This window comes from Girardinichthys multiradiatus, chromosome 10, assembly GCF_021462225.1.
Source record: "Girardinichthys multiradiatus isolate DD_20200921_A chromosome 10, DD_fGirMul_XY1, whole genome shotgun sequence".
Taxonomy (NCBI): Eukaryota; Metazoa; Chordata; class Actinopteri; order Cyprinodontiformes; family Goodeidae; genus Girardinichthys; species Girardinichthys multiradiatus.
This window is the reverse complement of record NC_061803.1, coordinates 27,927,559-27,954,273: the sequence shown is the minus strand read 5'-3', so window position 1 is coordinate 27,954,273 and position 26,715 is coordinate 27,927,559. Positions and strand designations below refer to the sequence as shown.

At 37.2% G+C, this 26,715-nt stretch overlaps 1 protein-coding gene, 1 long non-coding RNA gene and 3 other non-coding genes across 5 annotated transcripts; 3 read left to right on the top strand and 2 right to left on the bottom strand.

The window, feature by feature from the left end:
• Window positions 1-1,002: 1,002 nt before the first annotated feature.
• Window positions 1,003-20,841, top strand: mrpl58 (mitochondrial ribosomal protein L58). The gene is made up of 9 exons (XM_047377617.1): window positions 1,003-1,052; window positions 6,840-6,987; window positions 8,060-8,084; window positions 8,174-8,233; window positions 19,235-19,255; window positions 19,349-19,408; window positions 20,132-20,214; window positions 20,368-20,537; window positions 20,623-20,841. The coding sequence occupies exons 1-9, from the start codon at window positions 1,003-1,005 to the stop codon at window positions 20,705-20,707; spliced, it is 702 nt and encodes a 233-aa protein (XP_047233573.1). The 3' UTR covers window positions 20,708-20,841.
• On the top strand, window positions 11,671-14,813 carry LOC124874978. Its single transcript, XR_007039929.1, has 2 exons — window positions 11,671-11,853; window positions 11,952-14,813. It is a non-coding gene; the product is annotated as an uncharacterized LOC124874978 (long non-coding RNA).
• A 3,260-nt stretch (window positions 20,842-24,101) lies between the features above and the next one.
• trnaq-cug lies at window positions 24,102-24,173 on the top strand. The gene has a single exon. It is a non-coding gene; the product is annotated as a tRNA-Gln (tRNA).
• A 1,336-nt stretch (window positions 24,174-25,509) lies between these two features.
• Window positions 25,510-25,581, bottom strand: trnam-cau. The gene has a single exon. It is a non-coding gene; the product is annotated as a tRNA-Met (tRNA).
• A 307-nt stretch (window positions 25,582-25,888) lies between these two features.
• trnar-ucg lies at window positions 25,889-25,961 on the bottom strand. Its single transcript has one exon. It is a non-coding gene; the product is annotated as a tRNA-Arg (tRNA).
• Between the last annotated feature and the right edge of the window lie 754 nt (window positions 25,962-26,715).

Sequence of the window (26,715 nt, the reverse complement as noted above, 5' to 3'; positions counted from 1 at the left end):
TCTGTGTCCATCATCCTAAAAAGGAAGCTCATTTCAGCAGGTCTTAATCTTCAGTCATGATCCATATCTCATGATAAGAGCAGGGGATTGCAACAGAGATGGACCAGTAAACTCAGAACTTTACATTTCGGATGAGCTATTTCTTCACTACAACAGAAACACCAGTGTACACGCAACATCCTCCTCTTCATGAATTTGCCTTGAGATCCTGTCCACAAACACCACAAACAGGATTGATGACAAGGTGTACCCCTGATAGTTTGTGGAAGAGTGTGGGAGTACTACTAAGTTAAACAATAAGACACAAAACTCAGAGTTCTCTCTCCTCTCAGTGTTCACAGAGGAACCTTTATTCAGTGCACTAATATGTCTTGGTCAGAAATTCCCAAATACTCCCTGCCTTCCCTTCTTACAGGATGTACTTATTGAAATGAATCTTTCCACTCCTTCCATATCAGAATCAATTTTGGAAAGCTCACTGGAAGTGTGGGACAAAACAAATCTGTTACTTTATCTTTTGTTTAATTATTCTTCAACAAACGCGCCTTACTTTCACTAAAAGTGAAACTAACTGCAGGCTGAGAGAGATTTTATGCTATATGTGTGCAATATTAGTATGCAATATGTAAATATATTTCAATATACGTGCTTTACTTCAAGTGAGTAGATACAATATAAAGAAAAATAAAGTAGTGATTACTCTTGTTTTAGGTTCTTGATTTTGGGTTCAACTAATTACTTAAGATCCCAGTTAAAGACCCTATGTGCACATTATTTGAACTGTGTTTGACTAGGATAAACTAAACCTAATTCATAACTAGACCAAATTCAGCTGCTCTACAGCTCTCCCAAAGAAACTCATCTAATCACACAGCTCATAACTTACCTATCATGGACAAGTGTCCATGTCCTTTAGAACCACAATCTCTGTGTTGCTGGAGGGGACCCTCGCTTAGGCCCTTCCAGTCAACAAACTCACCTCTCTAAAAGGTGGGAATAAAAATGTCTGGAGGCCACGGAGAACTCTCATCCTCAGAGAAACTGAACAAAAGGTCCCAGTACTGAATTTGGTATCATTACCATCTATTTTAAGGACCTTTAATGCCAATCTGGTCCTGTTCCATCATCCCTATTACTGAAAAGTTTAACCTGCACTGGGAACAAATTCAACTTTGTGCTGAGAATCTGGACACAGGTTTTGGTTTTATTATATAAGGATTGGAGAGGCCTTAAAGGGCATCACTGGAACCATGTAATTCTGCAACAAACAAACAAAAATTAACATTTTGCCATCCATTTAAGATAAAAACTCCTCTCACTCTATCACTTCTACCTGGGTCACTTCATCCTCTGGCTGACTGCCAAAGAACAAACCCATAGAACTCAGAACAATGGTTCCGATGTGGTGCTAAAAAGCAGCACTCCTACTAGGAAGAAGATGAAGCTGAAGTTGGCTTTTAAGGGAAAATTCCACCTAACTTTTCATTACCTTGAGCATCTTTAATCTGCTCCAACTCAAAAACTACAATACTTAGACACTTCAAAAACGTGGACTAGATTGTTCTACACTAATAGCACATAATGAGCATAACTTAAAGAAAATCCAAAACAGCCTAAAAGGAGTGTGTGTTTGTGGGTGGGTTAGAGGTCACAATAAAAAGGACCCAACTTAAAAAAAATTAAGAATGCACAATGTCAAACTCGTACAATATTTTTGTTATTAATGCAGTTCTTTCTTAAACAGATTTTCTCGTATTTCAAAGATTTTCGTGTCTCTGTTTCTGCTTCCAGCTGCATCTGAATCTCCTCTCTCACTGCAAAAAACATTCAGCTATGATTTTTATCGGAAATTGTTTTTGCTCCTTCTTTACATGACAGGAGGACAATATAGACTTTGATGAATGGACGCCAGTAAGTAGAGAGAGAGGACGCGGAAGAGGTAAAGCAGAAGAAGGAAAAATGTTAAGACAGCCAAAGGAGTAAAAGAGAGCTGGAAGAAAACAGTTCTGAAGAAGAGAGAGTAGTTAGGAGGAATATTGGAAGGGAAGAATGTAAAATAATATTAAAGATAAAAAATGAAGAATAAAAAGAGAACCTGAGTCCTATTTCACTATCTAGAGAAATTTAAAAAAAGATAGGAGATGTTGAAATGGTGAACGTATTGAGAGATGGAAATATATTGGTGTCGTGTAAAACCGAAGAACAAAGAAGAAAGGCTTTACAAGTTGAAAACATTTGCAAGAAAATGGTGACAGAGAGGAAGATTATAGGAGAAGATAAAATCATTCGGGGGGTAATTTATGGCATTCCTCTGGAGGAAGATATAGACAAATTTTTAAAAAAAGCATTGTTGGTGCAAAGGTAAAAAATCTTAAAAGACTGATAAAAAATGTAAATGGAGAAAGAGTAGGAAGCCTGTCAATTTTAATAGACTTTGAAGAAACAGTGTTGGCACAAAATGTTAAAATAGGATATCTGAGTTTTTCTGTGAGGCCTTTCATTCCTCCACCACTAAGATGTTTTAAATGTCAGAGATATGGTCATATAGCAGCTGTCTGTAAAGGAAAACAAAGATGTCCAATGTGTGGAGAAGATCACAGAATTGAAGATTGTGGGGAAGAAATGCAGGAAAAATGTTGCAATTGTGGAGGGCAACATAGAGTCACATTCAGGGGATGTGAGGTAAGGAAGAAGGCAAAAGAAATCCAACAAATGACTAAAAACATAAGCTATGCTGAAGCAGTCAAAAATGTACAGCATTAAAGAACAAGGAATGCAGGTCAAATTCAGATTCCAGCTTATCAAAAAAGAAAAGTAGAATCAGAGGAAAATGTTACAATGTCTGTGGAAAAACTGATATTATTCATAGCTTATGTCATTAACTGCACTGAACAGGCTAAACACAAAACAGAAAAGATTAAAATAATAGTCAGAGGAGCAGAAACATTCTTAGGGTTTAAAGAAGGATCTTGGGAAAACTTTAATAAAAAGTTGGAAACAGATGGAAGGCAAGGAGGAACCCCAGCTGATAGAAATATATGATAATATTACAGTGGAATGAAAAAAGCTTAATCGCTAATGAACAGGAATTTAAATGGTATATAGATGGAATTGAAGAAAAACCAGAAATTATATGTATACAGGAGACGTGGTTAAAGCCAAACCTAGATTTTGTGTTTAAAGGGTATAATAGTATCAGAAGGGATAAACAAGAGGGAAATGGAGGAGGATGTGGAATATTTATAAAAGAAGGGATACAATATCAGATATTAGGAAAAGGTAAAAATTTAGAATACATATTAGTTGAAATTTACAATAAAAAAGAAAAATGTAAGATAATACATTTTTATAATCCATGTAAAATATTATAATTTGAGTTGATGGATGAATTAATGGGGTATTTAGAAGGAAAAGTAATCTGGTGTGGAGATTTTAATGCCAACAGCACATTATGGGGAAAATGTAATGATAAAATGGACAAGTTATTGAAGAAATAAATGAAAACTTTGGTATGTATAAATGATGGAAGAGGAACAAGAATTAATGTAAAAACAGGTACAGAGTCTGTGATTGATTTAACATTTATATCAAATTGTTTAGCCAATAACTGTGAGTGGGACATTGACAAAGATACAACAGTAGGTAGTGATCATTACCCCATTAAAACCATAACAGGAATATTAATAAATAACAGAAATACAGGATTATATAAAAGATGGAACTTTAATAAGGCTGATTGGGAAAAATTTTAATATTTAAGTCAAAAGAAATTGAAAGAAATAGATGAGTCAATTGATATAAATAGTTTAAATATAAATATCTGTAAAAGAAAATCTTACAGGCTGCAGAAGAGTCAATTAAAAAAGGAGGAAGAAAGAACGATAAAAAAATTGTGCCATGGTGGACAAAAGAATGTAGTGAAGTAATAAAACTAAGAAATAAAGCATTTAAAACGTTAAAAAGTAACCCAATTTATCAGAATCTAATTGAGTACAAAAGAAAGCAGTCAAAGCTAAGAAAGATCATTAAAAATGCAAAAAGAGAATATTGGAGAAACTTTTGTAATACCGTAGGGAGAGAAACAAAAATTGACCAAATTTGGAAAACAATTAAAAGAATGAAGGGTATTAGAAAAGAGTATGGATATCCTATATTAAAAATAGATAATACAATTATAACGGAAGATAAAGAAAAAGCTGAAATATTAGCTAAAACATTTAGTAAAATTCATAGTTCAAGTAATATTAGTGAAGAAGGAAAGAAAGGTTGGGAAATCACAAAGATGAAATATGAAGATTTAATGCAAAATAATGTAGATACGAACAAATTAATAAATGAACCATTTACAAAAGGAGAGTGGAACTTTGTAACCAGGAAAACAAAAATACATCACCTGGAAAAGATCAAATGTACTATACGATGATAGAACATCTTAATGACAAAACAAAAGAGAAAAATATTAGAATTATACAATAAAGTCTGGGAGGAGGGAGAGCTGCCACAGAGCTGGAAGGAAGCAATAATTATTCCAATAGCTAAACCAGGAAAAGATAACACAAAACCAGAAAATTATAGACCGATCGCATTAACATCAAATATTTGTAAAATAATAGATTAACATTGTATTTAAATATTAATGGATATATATCTAGATATCAAAATGGTTTTTGAAAAGGGAGAAGCACAAATGACTCTGCATTATGTTTAGAATATGAAATTAGGAGAGCACAAATAAACAAAGAAAATGTAGTAGCTGTATTTTTCGACATAGAAAAAGCTTATGACATGATGTGGGTTGAAGGATTATTAATTAAATTAAATAAAATGGGTATTACTGGAAAAATGTTTAACTGGATTAAAGATTTTTTATCAAATAGAACAATACAAGTAAGAATTGGTCAAGAATTGTCAGGTAAATATATAATAGATAATGGTACTCCTCAAGGAAGTATTATAAGTCCGTTATTGTTTTCTATAATGATAAATGATGTATTTAAAAATATTGGTAAGGAAGTCGGTTGTTCACTATTTGCAGATGATGGAGCTATATGGAAAAGGTGTCGTAATATCAAACTTATTGAAAAGAAAATACAGGATGAGATTATTAGAATAGAACAATGGGCAAATCAATGGGGATTTAAATTCTCAGTAGAAAAAACAAAAGTAATGGTGTTTACACAGAAAAGGAAAAGAGAAAATATAGAACTAAAATTATACAATCAAGTTTTAGAACAAGTAAAAAATATAAAATTTTTAGGTATATGGTTTGATGAAAAAATTATATGGAAAGTACATATAGAAAAAATCATAGATAAATGCAAAAAAATATTAAACATTATGAGATGTATGGCTGGTATTGATTGGGGAGCAGATTGAACATCATTAAAAAGAATTTATACAGGATTAATTAGATCAAATATTGATTATGGAAGTATAATTTATGGATCAGCAGCAAACACTCATCTTATAAAATTAGACAATATACAACATCAAGCTTTAAGAATTTGTACAGGAGCAAACAGAACCAGTCCAATAGCAGCACTCTAGCAGGTAGAGATGGGAGAGATGCCATTAGATCTAAAAAGGAAACAGTTAGCAATAAATTACTGGATAAACTTACAAAGCAATAATCCGGATCATCCCACATGTGATATTTTAAAACCATGCTGGGAAAAAGAAAAAAAACAAGTTAAGAGTTTTGGTTGGATTATCAATAATATAGCAGAAGAATTTCAAATATATGAAAAAGAAATAAGTTCAATGTTGCCTTTGCCAGTAGTGCCACCGTGGCTATTACCAGAAGCAGTGGTGGATATGGCATTGATGGAAAAGAAAAAGGATACGAAATGTAGTTTAGATTCAAGTATAATACAGGAATATATAAACAATTACTATCATTATGTCCAGATTTACACAGACGCATCAAAAACAGATGAAAAAATAGGAGTAGCATTTGTAATACCAGAATTTAAAATAAAAGTAGGAAAAAGAATTACAGATGGATTATCGATATATTCAGGAGAATTATTAGCCATATTGTTAGCAGTGCAGTGGGTGGAGGATATAAAACCATTAAAAACAATCCTTTGTTCAGATTCAAGTTCAGCATTATTAAGTTTAAAACATAATCATTCAGAGGGTAGACCAGACATTTTGTTGGAAATAAAACATACTTTATTCAGAATACAAAGAATGGGATTAATATTAGTGTTTTTATGGGTACCAGCACATGTAGGAGTTGGAGGGAATGAGAAGGCGGACAGGATGGCGAAGAAGGCAATACAAAACAACATTAGCTTTATAATAAATATTAGTAGGTCAGAGGCAAGAAATATAATTAAACAGAGAATCAGGAAAGAGTGGCAAAAAAGGTGGGATGAAGAAAGAAAAGGAAGATGGTTTTACAGAATCAACAAGATAGTAGGAGAAGTAAGAACTGGAAGAAGGAGCAGAAAAGAGGAAAGATTAATTACAAGATTAAGAATAGGACATACAGGACTTAATTCTACATTGTTCAAGATAAAGAAACATAATACAGGAAAATGTGATCATTGTGGATAGGAGGAAACAATAGAACATGTAATATTGAAGTGTCAGAAATATGAACAAGAAAGAACAATTTTAAGGAGAGAATTTGTAGGTATTAAAGAAAATTTTATTTTGAGAGATACTTTGCAAAGAAGTTTAAGTAGCAAACATATTCAAATTATAATTAGATTTTTCAAAAGCACTAAATTAATAAATATAATTTGATTGTTGTAACAGTAAATAAGATTTAAAACCATGAAGAACCACACTCCATACCAGTCGGTGGCGGTAATGCACATCATAACGTTATTTGCCAACTGCCAAAAAATAACACAGAAGAAGAAGAAGAAGATTCCGGTAGCGTTTCTCCCTATTGTGTGCAGCCAGACGGTCCCGGAGGCAGCTAACGACACGGAGCGCGTCGTCGGTGTGAGCTGGAGTAGCGGTTTGGTTTTCTCAGTAAGGTTTCTTGGATATTAGGCTAGTCTTTGATGAAAGTCTTGCGACGAAAAATATTCTTGAGAGTGACTCAAATAAGGCATCGAAAATGGCGTGTGGGATGAACGGAAGTCGAAAGAGAAGGGAAAGAATGGGAAGGCAGGGAGAATAAAAACAAGACAGGGAATGCTTTCGAGGGAACACGGGCAAATAAAATGGGTAGAAGTAACGAGAACGCTAAAGACAGTAGACCTGGAGTATGTTAAAAATGAGTATGTCAAATGAAACCACAATGACTGCTGGGAAATGCTGAAATCTATCTGCAGTATTTACATTTTGTCTACCTTTCATTTGGAGTTTTAGTTAAAAGAAAGAAAATCAGTCATCTGTCAGTTGACATCGTTCAAACGTTTGCACAATGTTTTCAAATGACAATGGTGAAAAAAACAAATCACAGATCAAACATTAATACTCATTTCTAGCCATCACAAACTCTTCAAAGGTTGTTCATGTCCTGTTTATTTGACGGGAACACTCCAGTTCAGCAGGTGGCGGAATTGCAGCTTAAATGTGCCATAAAACGCCAGAAGAAGAACCCCGACGGTCATAACGTCAAGCAAACATGGCGACATGCATTGCTCGGCGTTTTTATTCACTCTGCAGTAGTACCTGTATTAATATGACTCCTCCGCTCGGTAATCGAAGCTATTTGCAGTTTAGATTAACTAACAGTGTTTCTTCGAGGGTTTGTTATGGAACTCAAGGCTCAAACAGTTCGCAGGTTAGTAAAATAAAGACCAGTCTTCGTTATTTATGTTGAAAGCGCGTCAAGGCCATCTTGCTTTGGTTGTACTAGATTCATGTGTTCGTCGGTAAAAAGCTAATCTATGATCACCCCAGTCGCGTTTCATATGCCGGCAACATGAGTACAAAGCGTTTTCCTTCCATTTTAGACCATTGTTGTAGGAATGAGAGCAGATACTAAGATCTCTGGAATCACACATTTAGTCGCCAGATTTTAAATCATCGTTGTGTATTTTACCTTTGACCTCCATGCATATATACCAATACATTGTCTTTTTGTCTTTCACAGGACACGCAAGTGCACATTCCAGTAGGTATATACAGCAATGTTTTAAACAATAATTGGGAAATTCTGCTTGGCTTTTTGCTTTGGTCATTTGTTTTCTCTCACTTCTCGTCATAGAGCGTCTGACTGTGTCCTACAGCAGAAGCAGTGGTCCTGGGGGTCAGCACGTCAATAAAGGTGGGCATATGACAGTTTTATAAATGCAACTGCTTTGACACGCTGTGTCCGAAGTCATTCAGCATTTATATCAACCACTTACATGGCTTTTTGTACATTGCCTCGTTAGAAGTATGTATTGTTGTCATATTACGGCCACAAAATCTTCCAAGTGTTTTATTAGGATTTTATGTGATGGACAAACACACAGTTGGGCATAATTGTTTAGTGGAGGACAAATTCTATGTTATGATTACATTTTGTTTCTCCCAGAGAAAAACAGACTTCTGCTGCATTTACAGCTGATAGGGTTTAAAGGTATGTCTACCAGCTTTATACATCCACAGAATTACAGGTTACTCCATTTTCCTCTGAGCAAATTGGATCAGGCCCACTGGGATTGGATGGAGAATGTCAGTGACCATCAGTTTTTAAATCTTGCCCCAGATTGGCAATGGGATTTAGGTTTGGGCTTTGACCTTAGCCACTCCATTGTAGCTTTGGCTAGATTTGTAGTATCTTTGTCCACCTTCTTCCACATACTCTCTTTTTCCTCTTCATGGCTAGGTGTCCTGTCCTCAAATTCTCCCACTTGACCCGTGGAGCTCTGTAGCTCTTCCAGGGCCTCTCAGCAGCTTCTCAAGCATAATTACTTTTGCCTTGTTATGTTTTTGTAACCCTGCAGTCCATCTGAACGGGTTTTTAAGGGTTTGTGTTCTAAATCTTTCTGATCTTAATCCACAGTTAGCACCAAAGCATCAGAATGGAGAAGAAAGGGGATTTAAGTGACTTTGATCGTGGCAGGATTATTGGCGCCATACGTGCTGGTCTTAGTATTTCAGAAACTGCTAAGCTGCTGGGATTTTCACGTACAACTATCTCGCAGGTTTACAAAGAATGGTCTGAAAAGAAGAAAATGTAAAGCAAGCGGCAGTCGTGTGGAATGTACCACCAATAATATTCTGAATAAACATTCAAACTAAAATATTTTTTTATATTTATTGTGAGATTTTTGCTGCTGTAATAAAAGATTTTATTTGAAGGCTTTTTGAACATCTTTGCCATGGGTGCCAGTAAGTCAGGCAGGGACTAGCTGCATTTATTGGTCTCTAATGCTACTAAGAAACTTTTATGACAGTGTAATGACATTGAATGCACCAGATCTAATTTTCAAATTGAACTGCTTCCACCAAGGCCCTGTAAAATGTCCTGGATGGACCTCTTAGATTAGCAAAACGAGCTCTCATCCTGGAACAATAGCCTCCTGGGATCTTCTCCAATGAATTTTGCATATTGTTATACATTATGCATGTAAATTATTGAGATACTTATAGAGTTAGTGTCTTTGTTGTACCTGTTTTGTTTTCACTTAAATACATTATTAGACCTTAGTACAATTAATATAACCATTGATTATGTGTTAATTTGATTAATAGAATACATCTAATTCTGATACATAATCTTTTTATCTTTAATTTTGATGAAGGTTTCTGATACAGATTATGAGAGTGCCTATTTCTGTACATTAATATAGATGAAGGTAGCATGTCACCTGCTGCAACAAGAATGAACAAGTAGTCAGATGTTGTCTTAGGGAAAATCTTACATTGCAAATCCTGCATCAGCAATAGCCTAAAGAACTCCAGTACAAAGATACTTTTTTTCTTTTTCAAGTTGTCTTCATACCGTAATTTAATTATTGAAGCCAAGATCATCCATGCTGTAAATAACTGTGTTTTTGTTGTCAGATATTATGTTTGGGAAAGCAGCTTTGTTTTTGTCCTGATAAAAGGATAACGATGCAAAAATCTGTGTTTTCTTGTGTGACTTGTAGGTTTCCGCGTTAGCCGTTTAAAAGGTTTGACCATTTTTATTTTATAATTCAATGATGGGACAAGTTTCGGTATTTTCCTTGCTATTACTTTCCTTTCAACGACATTTAGGCGCTGTCGAACTTCCAATAAGTGTAGATGTTGGTCTGAATAATGTATGTTAGAGAGAGTGGATGTTGTCGTATAAGAAAACTACGTGGAAAATATGTAGCGCACGTATGTAATGATTGAGTTGAATCTAGTATCATTACCATCTATTTTAAGGACCTTTAATGCCAATCTGGTCCTGTTCCATCATCCCTATTACTGAAAAGTTTAACCTGCACTGGGAACAAATTCAACTTTGAGCTGAGAATCTGGACACAGGTTTTGGTTTTATTATATAAGGATTGGAGAGGCCTTAAAGGGCATCACTGGAACCATGTAATTCTGCAACAAACAAACAAAAATTAACATTTTGCCATCCATTTAAGATAAAAACTCCTCTCACTCTATCACTTCTACCTGGGTCACTTCATCCTCTGGCTGACTGCCAAAGAACAAACCCATAGAACTCAGAACAATGGTTCCGATGTGGTACTAAAAAGCAGCACTCCTACTAGGAAGAAGATGAAGCTGAAGTTGGCTTTTAAGGGAAAATTCCACCTAACTTTTCATTACCTTGAGCATCTTTAATCTGCTCCAACTCAAAAACTACAATACTTAGACACTTCAAAAACGTGGACTAGATTGTTCTACACTAATAGCACATAATGAGCATAACTTAAAGAAAATCCAAAACAGCCTAAAAGGAGTGTGTGTTTGTGGGTGGGTTATAAAAAGGACCCAACTTAAAAAAAATTAAGAATGCACAATGTCAAACTCATACAATATTTTTGTTATTAAAGCAGTTCTTTCTTAAACAGATTTTCTCGTATTTCAAAGATTTTCGTGTCTCTGTTTCTGCTTCCAGCTGCATCTGAATCTCCTCTCTCACTGCAAAAAACATTCAGCTATGATTTTTATCGGAAATTGTTTTTGCTCCTTCTTTACGTGATTGTTTTTGATGCTCCTCTTTCTCCAGTCAGTCTTATTCTCTGACCTCTCCTCCATCTGGCCACATTCAGTGTGTGCCACTTCCTAAGTCTGGTTGTTGTTCTGACTTTTTCCAAGCCTGTCACTAATGCCTAAATCAAATCACAAATGAAAGAAGCTTCTTCCAAATAGCCTAACAATACTCTGCATTTTATCACAAGTTGTTGAAAACAAACACAATGAAAGATATTGAAAACATGTCATAAATTATGGGAACAAACTTGTGCCATCAGAAACTGAATTTCTCAGACTGAATCTGTATTTGTGTAATTTGAAATTAAATGCATTGATTTTCTTGTTTTATAATCTTGTTCATTATTCAGCCATTTAAATTGTTCAAGTTTTGTGTTCATAGATAAAAAGAAATGTGTAAATCTATTTGTAAAAATGTAACAATTTAAACACTAACATGTTAACTTTAGGAACAACGTTTAAATCAGTTTATTTGTAGAGCATAAAAATAAAAGAACCAAACATCAACATTAGATATAATCTGACTGAATTATATCTGTGTTTAACTTCCATCCATTGGGGAAACCCAGCAGGAGCTTGAAAACAACGTGCCGGGAGTCAGCTGTTCTCTCGGGGTTCATCGCACCTCAACCCCCCGGTCAGCTGTGCGCTGGCGAGCCGGCTGTGAGTCCGGTGTCAGGGCAGCAGAACCGGACGTTTCCGAACACGTTGGAGCACGTGTGGAATTAAGTGAAATCTTGATAAACCGAGCAGATATTTCAGGTTTACAAAGCTGCATTCTAGTCTAAAAACAAGTTCATTTTGTTTCACAGAAAGCGCAATATATCCAACTTTGTTCACAGCTTTTCCCTCTCCTCCAGGCTTTGCTACTTCCGTTAACACAATCTACTTTGACCCGCAATGAATCATGGGATAGGGTGGCCCACGAAGGATACACCGGACCCATCCTTCTTATCTGGGGAAAAGAAGGACGCATTTGTCCGCCCTATTTGGAGGAGCCTGTGAAGCTGTAGACGTCATTGCCTCACAGTGACGTAATCGGCAACAAATGCGTCCTTCAAAGAATGCAGTTCCTCAATTTGGACGCAGCAATAGTGTATTATTATTATTTTTTTATTAAACAAGCAGTATACAAAAACTCCTTGAGGTACAAAGAATGTTGCAACATAGGTATAAAAAGAAACACAGAACATGGGGCTAAGACTAAAAACAAACACATAAACAGTAAGGCAACTGAATAGAAATAGAGCGAGATTTAAAACAAAAGAAAAGTAGAGATATTGGCAGTTACTTTTTTTGCATAAACGGGTTTCAAATGTTTCAGTGAGGTGTAATACAGTTTAAATTGGTTAAGAAAGGAGTAGAACATTTCCATTTACCGCAGTGTATATGATATTTAACAAGCAAGAAAACAATATTTACCATGTCAGATATTTGACAATCAAGGTCATCAACATAGTATAATATGTGGTTGATGGTTATCTCTGGGATGTCTTCGATTTTAAGGGACAACCAGTTTTTAATGTCTCTCCATAGTTTAAAAGAAAAAGGACAGGAAAAAAAAGAATGATTACGGGAATCGTCTGGACATTCACAAAAGGCACAACAAGTTGAATCAAATTTAAATCTTTTGTGCAAAAATTCTGCCACTGGGTTAATATTGTGAGAGATTTTGAAATGAGTCTCTTTAACCTTAGGTGATATCAGCCATTTCACATACTTGGGGAACGCCTTCTCAATTAAAGACAAATTTATTGTTACCAAGATATTATTATTGTAATTATTAAATAATTTAGATTTGAAGGCAGTCACAAGCATAACATTATTGCATTTTCTATCAGTCACACTATATTCTCAAATCTTCAGTTTGGGTAAAGATGAAGTAATACTTAAATATCTTGAGGTGTTTTGGATAAGATGGATCAGAGCTACAGGAATAGCTTTGCATACTTTTAGATACTCATTACAAGTACAGTTCAGATTAAATTTTTTGGTAAAATCTCTATGATTTAACAAGACACCATTACTATCCATTAAGTCAGTTATAAATAGAATACCCTTTTCATACCAGTCAGTTTTAAAAATAGATTTTCTATTTATTAGTATTGACCTGTTATTCCACACTACGGATCCATGTGGGGTAAAATTGTGGGTAAATATCATTTTCCAAAAATGTAAAACTTGTTTATGAAAATTAGACAGTGAAATAGGAATCTTGGTTAATTCAAAATCACATTTGAGCAGGAAATCCAAGCCACCAAGGCTTTTAAATATAGATTTAGGGATATGAAACCACATTGAGTTGGAATGAGACAAATAAGTCTTCAGCCAATTTATTCTAAATGATTCAATCAGAGCCTCAAAATCTAAGGCTCTAATTCCTCCCTTATCATAGTCTTTAATAACATGAGATCGTCGTAGATAGTGAGTTTTGTTCCTCCAAATAAATTGAAAAATTATTGAATTGGCTTTCTTAATATTTTTGTCAGAGATAAAAGTAGAATGGCATGGATAAATGAATTTGGACACTCCTTCAGCTTTGGATAGAAGGGTTCGTCCAAAAATAGTTAGATCTCTAGATAACCAACGGTTCAAGGATCTCTTCATATCATCCAAGCATCTTCCAGTGTTTTCCTCCTCTCTTCTAATAGTATTTTTTTAAATCAATATTCCCAGATATTTAACTTCGGACTTAACTGTTATGGAGGCAACAGACTTGACAGAGCTGGAATGGATCGGCAGAAGTTCACATTTATTAATATTAAGAGACAGACCAGACGCTCCGGAAACCATTAAAATGGATTTTAGCGCGATGTCTACCATAGTTATATCTCTTAGAAAAATTGTTGTATCGTCTGCAAATTGACTTATCTTGGATTCCTTATGAAAAATTTTAATACCAGGCAAGTTAGAATTTTTCATAATTAGTAAGGAAAGCATTTGAGTTGTTAATATAAATAATTTCGGTGAAATTGGGCAGCCCTGCCTGATTCCTCTTGACAGAGAAACTAGGGGTCATACTCATTCCCAGGGAAACTGAGCTACTTATGTCATTATAAAATAATCTGATTATATTACAAAATTTCTCCCCAAAGCCAAAATATTTTAAGGTTTTTATTATAAAGCAGTGTTCCAGTGAGTCAAAAGCCTTAAAGAAATCCAAGAATAAAATAAAACTGTCACTATCAATAAAGCTACGATAATCAATCATATCAAAAATCAGTCTAGTATGATGTTGGATATTTCTTCCCTTTAAAAACGCTGATTGGCACTCATTAATAATCATTCCTAATCCACTGTTTAAGTGATTGGCATAAACAAGAACTAAAACTTTGTAATCTGTACATAAAAGAGTGATGGGTCTCCAATTGTCTAGTAATAAAGGATCTTTGTTGGCTTTGGGGAACAGAGTAATCAGACCTCGTTTCATGGTGGGAGAGAGGCTATTGTTTGAAATGCATTCCAGCAGGGTCTCAAATAATAGTTTTCGTAAATCTTTCCAGAAGAAAATATCAAATTCAGTGGTTAACCCATCTAGGCCTGGAGATTTACCCTTTCCCATTTGCTGTATTGCTACGTCAAGCTCTCCGATTCTTAAGTCATCTTCCATAAGATTTCTAAAATCAAGATTAATTTTTTCAACAGATTCCTGAATTTCATCAAAAAAATGACTGGCAATTGGATTCCGAATACTTAGAACAATAAAGATTACTATAAAAATTTCTAATTGCTGTATGTATTAAAACTGGGTCTTCAGTGACGCTACCCTTAATGATTAGTTCCCCAATCTTCTTTTTGGACGTTCTCTGCCTCTCTAAACTGAAAAAATATGAAGAGTTCTTTTCGCCGTCCTCAATCCACCGAGCCCTGGAGCGAATGAAATCCCTCTTGCTTTGTCCAGAAAAACATCGTCTAGTTGAGATTTGAAAGCATCCAGCTGACCCAGCTCTTCATACGATAAAAATGATTTTGAACATAGAAAATGAATATTGCCTGTAAGTTGGGATTGTTTCTGTCTCCTCAGCTTTGAAGCAAGTTTGCCTGTCTTTATTGCAGTTATCCTAACATTAAATTTAAACCACTCCCCCTTATTTAAGGGAGACAAATCCATTACTGAAATATTCTTAATGAGGTTCAGAACTTCTGAACAGAAAGTTTTATTATTCAGCAGATTACTATTAAACTTCCAAGCAAAGTTTGAAGACGATTTAGATTTATTCAGAGAGAGAAACAATGTAACAATGATCTGTAAGAGGAGCCGCTGAGATTTCACAATTTGAAATATTATTTACCAGATTATCAGGGATTAACCAGTAATCTAGCCTAGAACATTGGCCATTTCCGGAAGGATTGAACCAGGAGTATTGTCTGGTATTAGGATTTCTAATTCTCCAGCAGTCTGTCAAATTTGTATTAGAAATTAAGTTTACAAAAATACCGTTATAATTATGGTGCTGCCCACGAGAGGGTAGACGATCAACCGATCCAGTTACATTAAAATCTCCTCCTCAAATAACCTGATCAGAGGAATATTTTATTTTCCATTGTTTTATCATCACTCCGAGGTCAGCAAAACATATACTATTCATTGCTTTATTATTATATCCATATACACACACCAAAATGATCTTATTTCCATCAATCTCCAGTACTAATATTACCCAGTGGCCATTTGCATCACTGATATGCTCCAACAAAGAACCTGGGAATTTATAAAACATAATCATAACCCCAGCTGAATGCGACGTACCATGACTAAAACACATTGGATCACCCCATTGAAGTCTCCAGAATTTAGCCTCTTCACTGGATGAATGAGTTTCTTGCAGAAAACAACAATTTACCTTTTGCTCCTTGCAATAAAGAAAAATAGCCTTATATTTAACAATATTTTTTAAACCCCTAGTATTAAGTGAAAGTAATGACAACATGAAATAAACACAGTAGTTGTGCAAAAATGAATCTCAGGAACGATGAGCAGGAATGAGATAACATAGCCGGTAACAACTATATGGAATAATGCGATAGCCTTTAAACAAATACAAACATAATATATACCATACCAGTGGGAGTAAAAAGAACCTGGCGGTGTAATTAGTCAGAGACCACTCTTCTATTATCGATCAGGGCGAAACCTTCTTTCAGGTATGCGCGTTTGCCTCAGCTCCTGGCTTCCTGAACCAGGGGCCACGGCTTAGCCCGGGCGATCCTGTTCTCCTTAGAAAAGTCCTCCTTGAAGCTGATGTGCATTTCTTTACAAACATTAGCATCTTTGGATTTCCGCCAGACCTCATCCCGCATGGTTCGCATCCCGAATTGAATGATCACGGCTCTGGGATGGTTGTTGGCCGAAGCGGCGTCGGCTTTTTTCCCCAATCTGTGAACGCTGTCAACTGTATCACGCAGCCGATCCATGAGACAGGAATAATCCTAGTGAGGATCTCGATCATGGATTCCCGTAGGTTCTCGTCGTCTTTCTCGGGCAGTCCAGTCACCCTCAGGTTCCAACGTCTCTTGTAACAAGCATGGTCTTCATGGTTAACTGAAGCTTGAAGCTCTGAAATGGCTGTCTTATTAACCTCAATGGCGACAGTATTAAGCTTCAATGCGTTTTTCAATGCTTTTCAAAATTATAGTTTGATTATCCATCCTTGTGTTAAATTCTCCTATCGCACGAAGAATGGCATTAGCTGTGTCCTCCTTACATTCAGGCTCCTGTAGATTCATTTTCTTCCTGCTTTTGTTTTTAATAAGTGTGTGATCCCAGTTCACTTTCTGTTCTTTACAAGAAGGATCAGACGTGACCCCAACCAACTCAATTTCTTCAATAATATCTTCGTCGCAAGCCTCTTGAAGAGCCAGCCGATTGTAATCGTGGTCTGACATGCTAGCCTCCGTAGATAAACTCCCACACCGCAAAAAGGCTGAAAACGTTTCAAAAAGTTATTAAACTAAGAAAAAAAATCCTAAAACGCTTTAAAACGGGGCTAAAGCACACAAATTGGATTAAATCTAGGCTAAACATTAACTGCATGCGAGAGCCTGCAAAAACAACACCTCTCACTCCGCTATCTTGGGACCTCCTACTAGCAATAGTGAATGACATCCGTGAATTGGTGAATCTGTGTTTAATTAATCTGTGGCTTCAATGACCCGAATGTGTGACACAAAAACTGAATTTTAGAACTGAAAGTAAAAGTAGTGAAACTGAATTTTCAATTCAACAAAATACATTTTCAGTTTCAGTCAGTCAGTCATTTTCTACCGCTTATTCCATAGAGGGTCGCGGGGGAGCTGGTGCCTATCTCCAGCAGTCTATGGGTGAGAGGCAGGGTACACCCTGGACAGGTCGCCAGTCCATCACAGGGCAACCCACAAACAACCATGCACACACTCATTCATACACCTAAGGGCAATTTAGAGTGACCAATTAACCTAACAGGCATGTCTTTGGACTGTGGGAGGAAGCCGGAGTACCCGGTGAGAACCCATGCAGTTTTCAGTTTTTCAGTTTCAATTAAGTGAAATTCAGTTTCAAATCAGTGCATTTGATTTCAAATTACACAAATACAGATTCAGTCTGAGAAATTCAAATTCAGTTTGTGATGGCTCAAGTTTCTTCCCATAATAAATCAAACATGTATAAATGGCATGAGTACTGTTTTGCATTGAGAGATTTCCGAGGGCTTTACACGTGGTTCCATGGTGTAATGGTTAGCACTCTGAATCCAGCGACCCGAGTTCAAATCTCGGTGGGACCTGGCTTTTATTTTCAAATGAATTCAACTGTAGCTGTGACTACTGATACACCGTTGGATGTATGGGAATGCATCTTGATAAATTCAGTGACTGCAACAGACTATAGGAAGTAAAGAAAACAACATACTTCAACCGGAAATCGAAACTTCCTTTGGCGGATATTGCATATTTCCTAATTCCTCAAGCGGAGGTGGAAGTCACGTGATTCCGGTAGCGTTTCTCCCTATTGTGTGCAGCCAGACGGTCCCGGAGGCAGCTAACGACACGGAGCGCGTCGTCGGTGTGAGCTGGAGTAGCGGTTTGGTTTTCTCAGTAAGGTTTCTTGGATATTAGGCTAGTCTTTGATGAAAGTCTTGCGACGAAAAATATTCTTGAGAGTGACTCAAATAAGGCATCGAAAATGGCGTGTGGGATGAACGGAAGTCGAAAGAGAAGGGAAAGAATGGGAAGGCAGGGAGAATAAAAACAAGACAGGGAATGCTTTCGAGGGAACACGGGCAAATAAAATGGGTAGAAGTAACGAGAACGCTAAAGACAGTAGACCTGGAGTATGTTAAAAATGAGTATGTCAAATGAAACCACAATGACTGCTGGGAAATGCTGAAATCTATCTGCAGTATTTACATTTTGTCTACCTTTCATTTGGAGTTTTAGTTAAAAGAAAGAAAATCAGTCATCTGTCAGTTGACATCGTTCAAACGTTTGCACAATGTTTTCAAAGGACAATGGTGAAAAAAACAAATCACAGATCAAACATTAATACTCATTTCTAGCCATCACAAACTCTTCAAAGGTTGTTCGTGTCCTGTTTATTTGACGGGAACACTCCAGTTCAGCAGGTGGCGGAATTGCACCTTAAATGTGCCATAAAACGCCAGAAGAAGAACCCCGACGGTCATAACGTCAAGCAAACATGGCGACATGCATTGCTCGGCGTTTTTATTCACTCTGCAGTAGTACCTGTATTAATATGACTCCTCCGCTCGGTAATCGAAGCTATTTGCAGTTTAGATTAACTAACAGTGTTTCTTCGAGGGTTTGTTATGGAACTCAAGGCTCAAACAGTTCGCAGGTTAGTAAAATAAAGACCAGTCTTCGTTATTTATGTTGAAAGCGCGTCAAGGCCATCTTGCTTTGGTTGTACTAGATTCATGTGTTCGTCGGTAAAAAGCTAATCTATGATCACCCCAGTCGCGTTTCATATGCCGGCAACATGAGTACAAAGCGTTTTCCTTCCATTTTAGACCATTGTTGTAGGAATGAGAGCAGATACTAAGATCTCTGGAATCACACATTTAGTCGCCAGATTTTAAATCATCGTTGTGTATTTTACCTTTGACCTCCATGCATATATACCAATATATTGTCTTTTTGTCTTTCACAGGACACGCAAGTGCACATTCCAGTAGGTATATACAGCAATGTTTTAAACAATAATTGGGAAATTCTGCTTGGCTTTTTGCTTTGGTCATTTGTTTTCTCTCACTTCTCGTCATAGAGCGTCTGACTGTGTCCTACAGCAGAAGCAGTGGTCCTGGGGGTCAGCACGTCAATAAAGGTGGGCATATGACAGTTTTATAAATGCAACTGCTTTGACACGCTGTGTCCGAAGTCATTCAGCATTTATATCAACCACTTACATGGCTTTTTGTACATTGCCTCGTTAGAAGTATGTATTGTTGTCATATTACGGCCACAAAATCTTCCAAGTGTTTTATTAGGATTTTATGTGATGGACAAACACACAGTTGGGCATAATTGTTTAGTGGAGGACAAATTCTATGTTATGATTACATTTTGTTTCTCCCAGAGAAAAACAGACTTCTGCTGCATTTACAGCTGATAGGGTTTAAAGGTATGTCTACCAGCTTTATACATCCACAGAATTACAGGTTACTCCATTTTCCTCTGAGCAAATTGGATCAGGCCCACTGGGATTGGATGGAGAATGTCAGTGACTATCAGTTTTTAAATCTTGCCCCAGATTGGCAATGGGATTTAGGTCTGGGCTTTGACCTCAGCCACTCCATTGTAGCTTTGGCTAGATTTGTAGTATCTTTGTCCACCTTCTTCCACATACTCTCTTTTTCCTCTTCATGGCTAGGTGTCCTGTCCTCAAATTCTCCCACCTGACCCGTGGAGCTCTGTAGCTCTTCCAGGGCCTCTCAGCAGCTTCTCAAGCATAATTACTTTTGCCTTGTTATGTTTTTGTAACCCTGCAGTCCATCTGAACGGGTTTTTAAGGGTTTGTGTTCTAAATCTTTCTGATCTTAATCCACAGTTAGCACCAAAGCAGAAGTCCGATTTCACATAAATACGGCAGACTGGATCCCTGAAGATGTTCGACAAAAAATTGTAGAAAAGGTGCATTGTTATGCGGAATAATTTGCTTTTGTTCAGCATTTACACACATTAAAGCTGATATAAAATGAGGAACTTATTTGCTTTTTTTTTCTTCTTCTTCTTCCTTACATTCGATTTGTTTATGTTTACAAATACACTTAAAAAACTGCACAGAACAAAAACCGCATCAATAAAGCCGGGGAGCTCCTGGTGACCTCGGAGGTGAGCAGGAGCCAGCAGAGAAACCTCTCAGACTGCTTACAGAAGATCTCTGCTATCATAGATGAGGCCAATGTGAGACCCCATGAACCATCAGCTGAAGACATAGCTCTAAGAGCAGCCCGGTAATACCCAGTTAAATGAGATGCATGTTTTTTTGTGTTCATCATGATTTCTGTGTGTAAGTTTAACATTAATTGTGTTGTGCAGGATAGAGAAGAGGAACAATCAGCGACTTAAACAGAAGAAGATCTTTTCAGCCATCAAGAATAGCAGACGAATGGATTTTGACTGACCAATGCAATATCGAGCAACGTTTTTTTTTTTTTTTTTCTACATGAAAATGTAATTTACACCCACCTGCCACTTTACTCAGTGCATCTAGGTGTGTTGGAGAAATCTTGAAGTTCCAACTGATCATCAGAATGGGGAAGAAAGGGGATTTAAGTGACTTTGAACGTGGCAGGATTGTTGGCGCCAGACGTGCTGGTCTTAGTATTTCAGAAACTGCTGAGCTGCTGGGATTTTCACGAACAACTATCTCACGGGTTTACAGAGAATGGTCTGAAAAGAAGAAAATGTCAAGCAAGCGGCAGTCGTGTGGACGAAAATGCCTCGTTGATGTCAGAGGTCAAATGAAAATGGGCCGACTCATTCAAGATGATAGAAAGGCAACGGTGGCTCAAATAACCGCTCGTTACAACCAAGGCACGCAGAATACAATCTCTGAACGAACAGCACGCCGAACCTTGAAGCAGATGGGCTACAGCAGCAGAGGACCGCATCGGGTTCCAGTCCTGTCAGCTAAGAACAGGAAACTGAGGCTACAGTTCGCACAGACTCACCAAAACTGGACAATATCAGATTGGAAAAACGTTGCCTGGTCCAGTGAGACTCATTTTCAGCTGCAACATTCAGACGGTCCGGTCAAAATTTGGCATAAACAACAACGGCAAAGCCTGGATACATCCTGCCTTGGGTCACCGGTTCAGGCTAGTAGTGGCAGTGGTTGTATAATGGTGTGGGGAATATTTACTTGGCACAAATTGGGTCCTGTAATACCAATTGAGCATTCTTTAACTGCCACAGACTACCTCAGTCTTGTTGCTGACCAGGTCTATCCCTTTATGACCGCAGTGTACCCATCTAATGATGGCTACTTCCAGCTGGGGAATGAACCATGGCACAGTACTGAAGTCATCTCAAAGTGGTTTCTTGAGCATAAAAATAAGTTCACTGTACTCCAGGTGCCTCCACATTCAGCAGATCTTAATCCAATGGAGCAACTCTGGGATGTGATGGAACAGGAGATTCGCGTTATGGATGTACAGCCGACAAATCTCCATCAGCTGCGTGATGCTCTTATGTCAGTTTGGACCAAAATCTCTGAAGAATGTTTCAGACATGTTGTTGAATCTATGCCACAGAGAATAGAAGCAGTTCTGAAGGCAAAAGGGGGTCCAACTAAGTACTAGCAAGGTGCAACTAATAAAATAGCGTGTCGCAGCAAAGATAGGCATCTTGGGGCTTATGAGGTTTCCATAACGACTAGCCAGCTAAATGCTAACTGGTTGTTTTGGAGTGAGACCAGAAAAAAATCCTTAACAAAACTCTACAGAGACTTTTACTAGAACCTTTGGTCAAACAGCTTCTCAGCAACAAGCACTCCAGATGATTGGCCTGAAATAAAGGACGATTATGTGGAAAATCACTTGAAGCCTAATGTTTACTGTGGTGGTAACTCTTGGATGCTGCAGTCCTAGTTCTCCTCTAAAGGTCCTCGAAGTGCATGGCATCAGACAAAAAATAAAATATCAACCTTCTTTAGTGGCCATCTCAGTCACCAGGCCTATATCCTGTAGAGAATATGTGTGCTGAGAGAGAAGAGAGGAGCCAGGACTCTACATGATGTAGATGATAATGAAATATGCCTCTCTCTGCTCCAACCTTGTGACATGTTATAGATGACTCCATGCTGTCCTTCTTGCAGAAAGCAATTGTACAAAGCTTTTGAAAAGGAATGTACCACCAATAATATTCTGAATAAACATTCAAACTAAAATATTTTTTTATATTTATTGTGAGATTTTTGCTGCTGTAATAAAAGATTTTATTTGAAGGCTTTTTGAACATCTTTGCCATGGGTGCCAGTAAGTCAGGCAGGGACTAGCTGCATTTATTGGTCTCTAATGCTACTAAGAAACTTTTATGACAGTGTAATGACATTGAATGCACCAGATCTAATTTTCAAATTGAACTGCTTCCACCAAGGCCCTGTAAAATGTCCTGGATGGACCTCTTAGATTAGCAAAACGAGCTCTCATCCTGGAACAATAGCCTCCTGGGATCTTCTCCAATGAATTTTGCATATTGTTATACATTATGCATGTAAATTATTGAGATACTTATAGAGTTAGTGTCTTTGTTGTACCTGTTTTGTTTTCACTTAAATACATTATTAGACCTTAGTACAATTAATATAACCATTGATTATGTGTTAATTTGATTAATAGAATACATCTAATTCTGATACATAATCTTTTTATCTTTAATTTTGATGAAGGTTTCTGATACAGATTATGAGAGTGCCTATTTCTGTACATTAATATAGATGAAGGTAGCATGTCACCTGCTGCAACAAGAATGAACAAGTAGTCAGATGTTGTCTTAGGGAAAATCTTACATTGCAAATCCTGCATCAGCAATAGCCTAAAGAACTCCAGTACAAAGATACTTTTTTTCTTTTTCAAGTTGTCTTCATACCGTAATTTAATTATTGAAGCCAAGATCATCCATGCTGTAAATAACTGTGTTTTTGTTGTCAGATATTATGTTTGGGAAAGCAGCTTTGTTTTTGTCCTGATAAAAGGATAATGATGCAAAAATCTGTGTTTTCTTGTGTGACTTGTAGGTTTCCGCGTTAGCCGTTTAAAAGGTTTGACCATTTTTATTTTATAATTCAATGATGGGACAAGTTTCGGTATTTTCCTTGCTATTACTTTCCTTTCAACGACATTTAGGCGCTGTCGAACTTCCAATAAGTGTAGATGTTGGTCTGAATAATGTATGTTAGAGAGAGTGGATGTTGTCGTATAAGAAAACTACGTGGAAAATATGTAGCGCACGTATGTAATGATTGAGTTGAATTTGGTATCATTACCATCTATTTTAAGGACCTTTAATGCCAATCTGGTCCTGTTCCATCATCCCTATTACTGAAAAGTTTAACCTGCACTGGGAACAAATTCAACTTTGTGCTGAGAATCTGGACACAGGTTTTGGTTTTATTATATAAGGATTGGAGAGGCCTTAAAGGGCATCACTGGAACCATGTAATTCTGCAACAAACAAAAAAAAATTTACATTTTGCCATCCATTTAAGATAAAAACTCCTCTCACTCTATCACTTCTACCTGGGTCACTTCATCCTCTGGCTGACTGCCAAAGAACAAACCCATAGAACTCAGAACAATGGTTCCGATGTGGTACTAAAAAGCACAGATTTTCATGTCTCTGTTTCTGCTCCCAGCTGCATCTGAATCTCCTCTCTCACTGCAAAAAAAGCTTCTTCCTAATAGCCAGCAATACTCTGCTTTATTACACGTTGTTGAAAACAAAGAAACCGAAAGATATGGAAGACATTTCGGATATCATAGTCATACTGAGTGATTTCCGAGAGTTATACACGTGGTTCCATGGTGTAATGGTTAGCACTCTGGACTCTGAATCCAGCGATCCGAGTTCAAATCTCGGTGGGACCTGGTTTTTTTAATCAAATGAATTCAACTGTAGCTGTGACTACTGATACACCGTTGGATGTATAGAAATGCATCTTTATAAATTCAGTGACTGCAGGAGGTAAAGAAAACAACATACTTAAACCAGAAATCCAATCTTCCTTTGGTGGATATTGCGTATTTCCTAATTCTTCCAGTGGAGGTGGAGGTCACGTGTTTCCGGTAGCGTTTCTCTCCTGTTGTGTGCAGGAGGCCGCTAACGTCACGGAGCGGCACAAAAAATGTCTCAAATGGGGCATTGAAAATGGCGCGTGGGATGAACGGAAGTCGGAATAGAAGGGAAATAATGGGAAAACATTTTAGACTGTTGTCGATGTTGGCGCGTCGGTACCGCAGCATTATGAAAGGGCCAGAATTAGTATCAGATCATTGTTTTATTAATATAGATATTAAACCTAAAATTAGAACTCGGTCAAATAAGTTTTGGAAATTTAATTCAAGTTTGCTAAAAAATGATACGTATTGCCAAAATGTCAGATTACTATGGGTGTATTCATACTTGCCACTTTTGGTCCGCTTTAAACGGACCAGAGTTCGTTTCCCCCCTTGGTCCGGACCTTTTGTGCAGGTGTGAATACACTCAAGCGAACCCTGGTCCGGACCAAACAACCGGACCGAGACCCACTTTTTGAGGTGGTCTCGGTCCGCTTCCAAACGGACTCTGGTGCGGTTCGCTTATGGTCTGAATACAAACCGGCCCCGATCCGAACCAACTACAAAAAGCGTACGTCTTTTTGGACATAAAAAGCCACTGTAGCCGGTAGCAAAGGTGTGTTGTAAGGTAATCATACCTGATAAGCTGTGTGTTGCTTAGCAACACTACTGGCTTGTTGCACGTAGAGAACGTCGGCGTTCAGCACGCATTCTCTGACGGGGTTCCAACATTATAAATGGAACGTCTCAAACTCTGTGTTGAATAAGCTGCTCTTCATCCTCACAATAATATTGCAGCTGTAATAACGGCATAAATATGCAGAACAGAGCATGAACCAAGGTCCAAATCTGAACCATGTAGCCGCTTAATAGTTTTGACCATTTTTATTTTAAAATTCAATGGTAGGGCAAGTTTCGATATTTTCTTAGCAATTAATTTCCTTTCAACGACATTTAGGTGCTGTCGAATTTCCAATATGTGTAGATATTTGTCTGATAATTCAAATTCAAAAACACTTTATTAATCCCAATGTAGGTTAGATAGGTTAGGTTAATATATGTCAGAGAGAGTTGATGTCGATGTATAAGAAAACTACGTAGCGCACATATGTAATTATGTCCATACACTAGGCGAGGGGTAGAAAAATAGCAGAGGATGGTTTCGATCCATCGACCTCTGGGTTATGGGCCCAGCACGCTTCCGCTGCGCCACTCTGCTGCAGTCAGAAGTTGCACCCACAACTTCATTCGAAGACACACCGGCGAGGTGTTTCCCTTGTTTGTTCTTCTCCGTGTTTGTTGATGCTTTTTGATTTGTTCTATTCACATTTTATGTTCGGATGGGTTGGTGTCTGTTCTGACGTTGTGTCTAGACAACATCGTAATACCTAAAAAAAACTAGAAACACACTTTCCTTGTTAAAAAACAGCAATATTATCCATAAAGATTCCTTTAACGGCTTATTTGGCTAAGTGCATTTCCAGCTGAAAATTAAGTCGCAAAGACATCAACACTGTCGCAAAAGACGACCACGAAGGGACTCGAACCCTCAATCTTCTGATCCGAAGTCAGACGCCTTATCCATTAGGCCACGCGGTCTGCGTCTAGAACGGAGCAGGAGGTCATCTAAATATATGTGAAAGCAGAGGGCGTACGTGTGGTTTTCTTTGACTATAATGTTTCAATCAGTAAACGCTTACCCATAGCTACCATTCTCGGTCTGAACCGAACCATTATTGCACAAATAACAGTAGCTTCACAGACTAATACCAGAGTCTTACTGCTAACATCCTCTGAGTTCCGGGCCTACCAGCATTGACATATTGAAAGTAATGAGGTTTTCTTTTTTTATCCGACTGGTGCATTTGTAAAACTGTCCTGTGTAAATTGAGATGCTCTTGGGGGCCAAAGCAGCCAAAATGTCTGCTTGAACCAGGCTCTGCTAAAACTGAAATGTTTTAAAACAGATCAACAGTGTCAAGACACTGCTTTAGTCCTAACTGTTTCATTTTTACATAACTACTGACTGATTACAATCCTACATCTAGTAGCCTTATTATCAGATTTTATATAAACATGAATAGATAATAGATTTAACCATTTAGCCCCAGAAAAAACACACAAACAATAAAGCCATTTTACTTGTTTTTATTAATAGATCGTTAACCATGATATGATGGCATAGAGAGTTAATCTAAACATTAATGGCAATATAAAGAAATAATGCAAAACATTAAAAAAAGGCAGTAAAATATAAAGGCAAATAAAATAAATAGGTTTATTCTGACTATGTTACAGACACTTATACATAGGCACATATTTTTTTCAAAAGAAAAACAAACAAAAATGCATG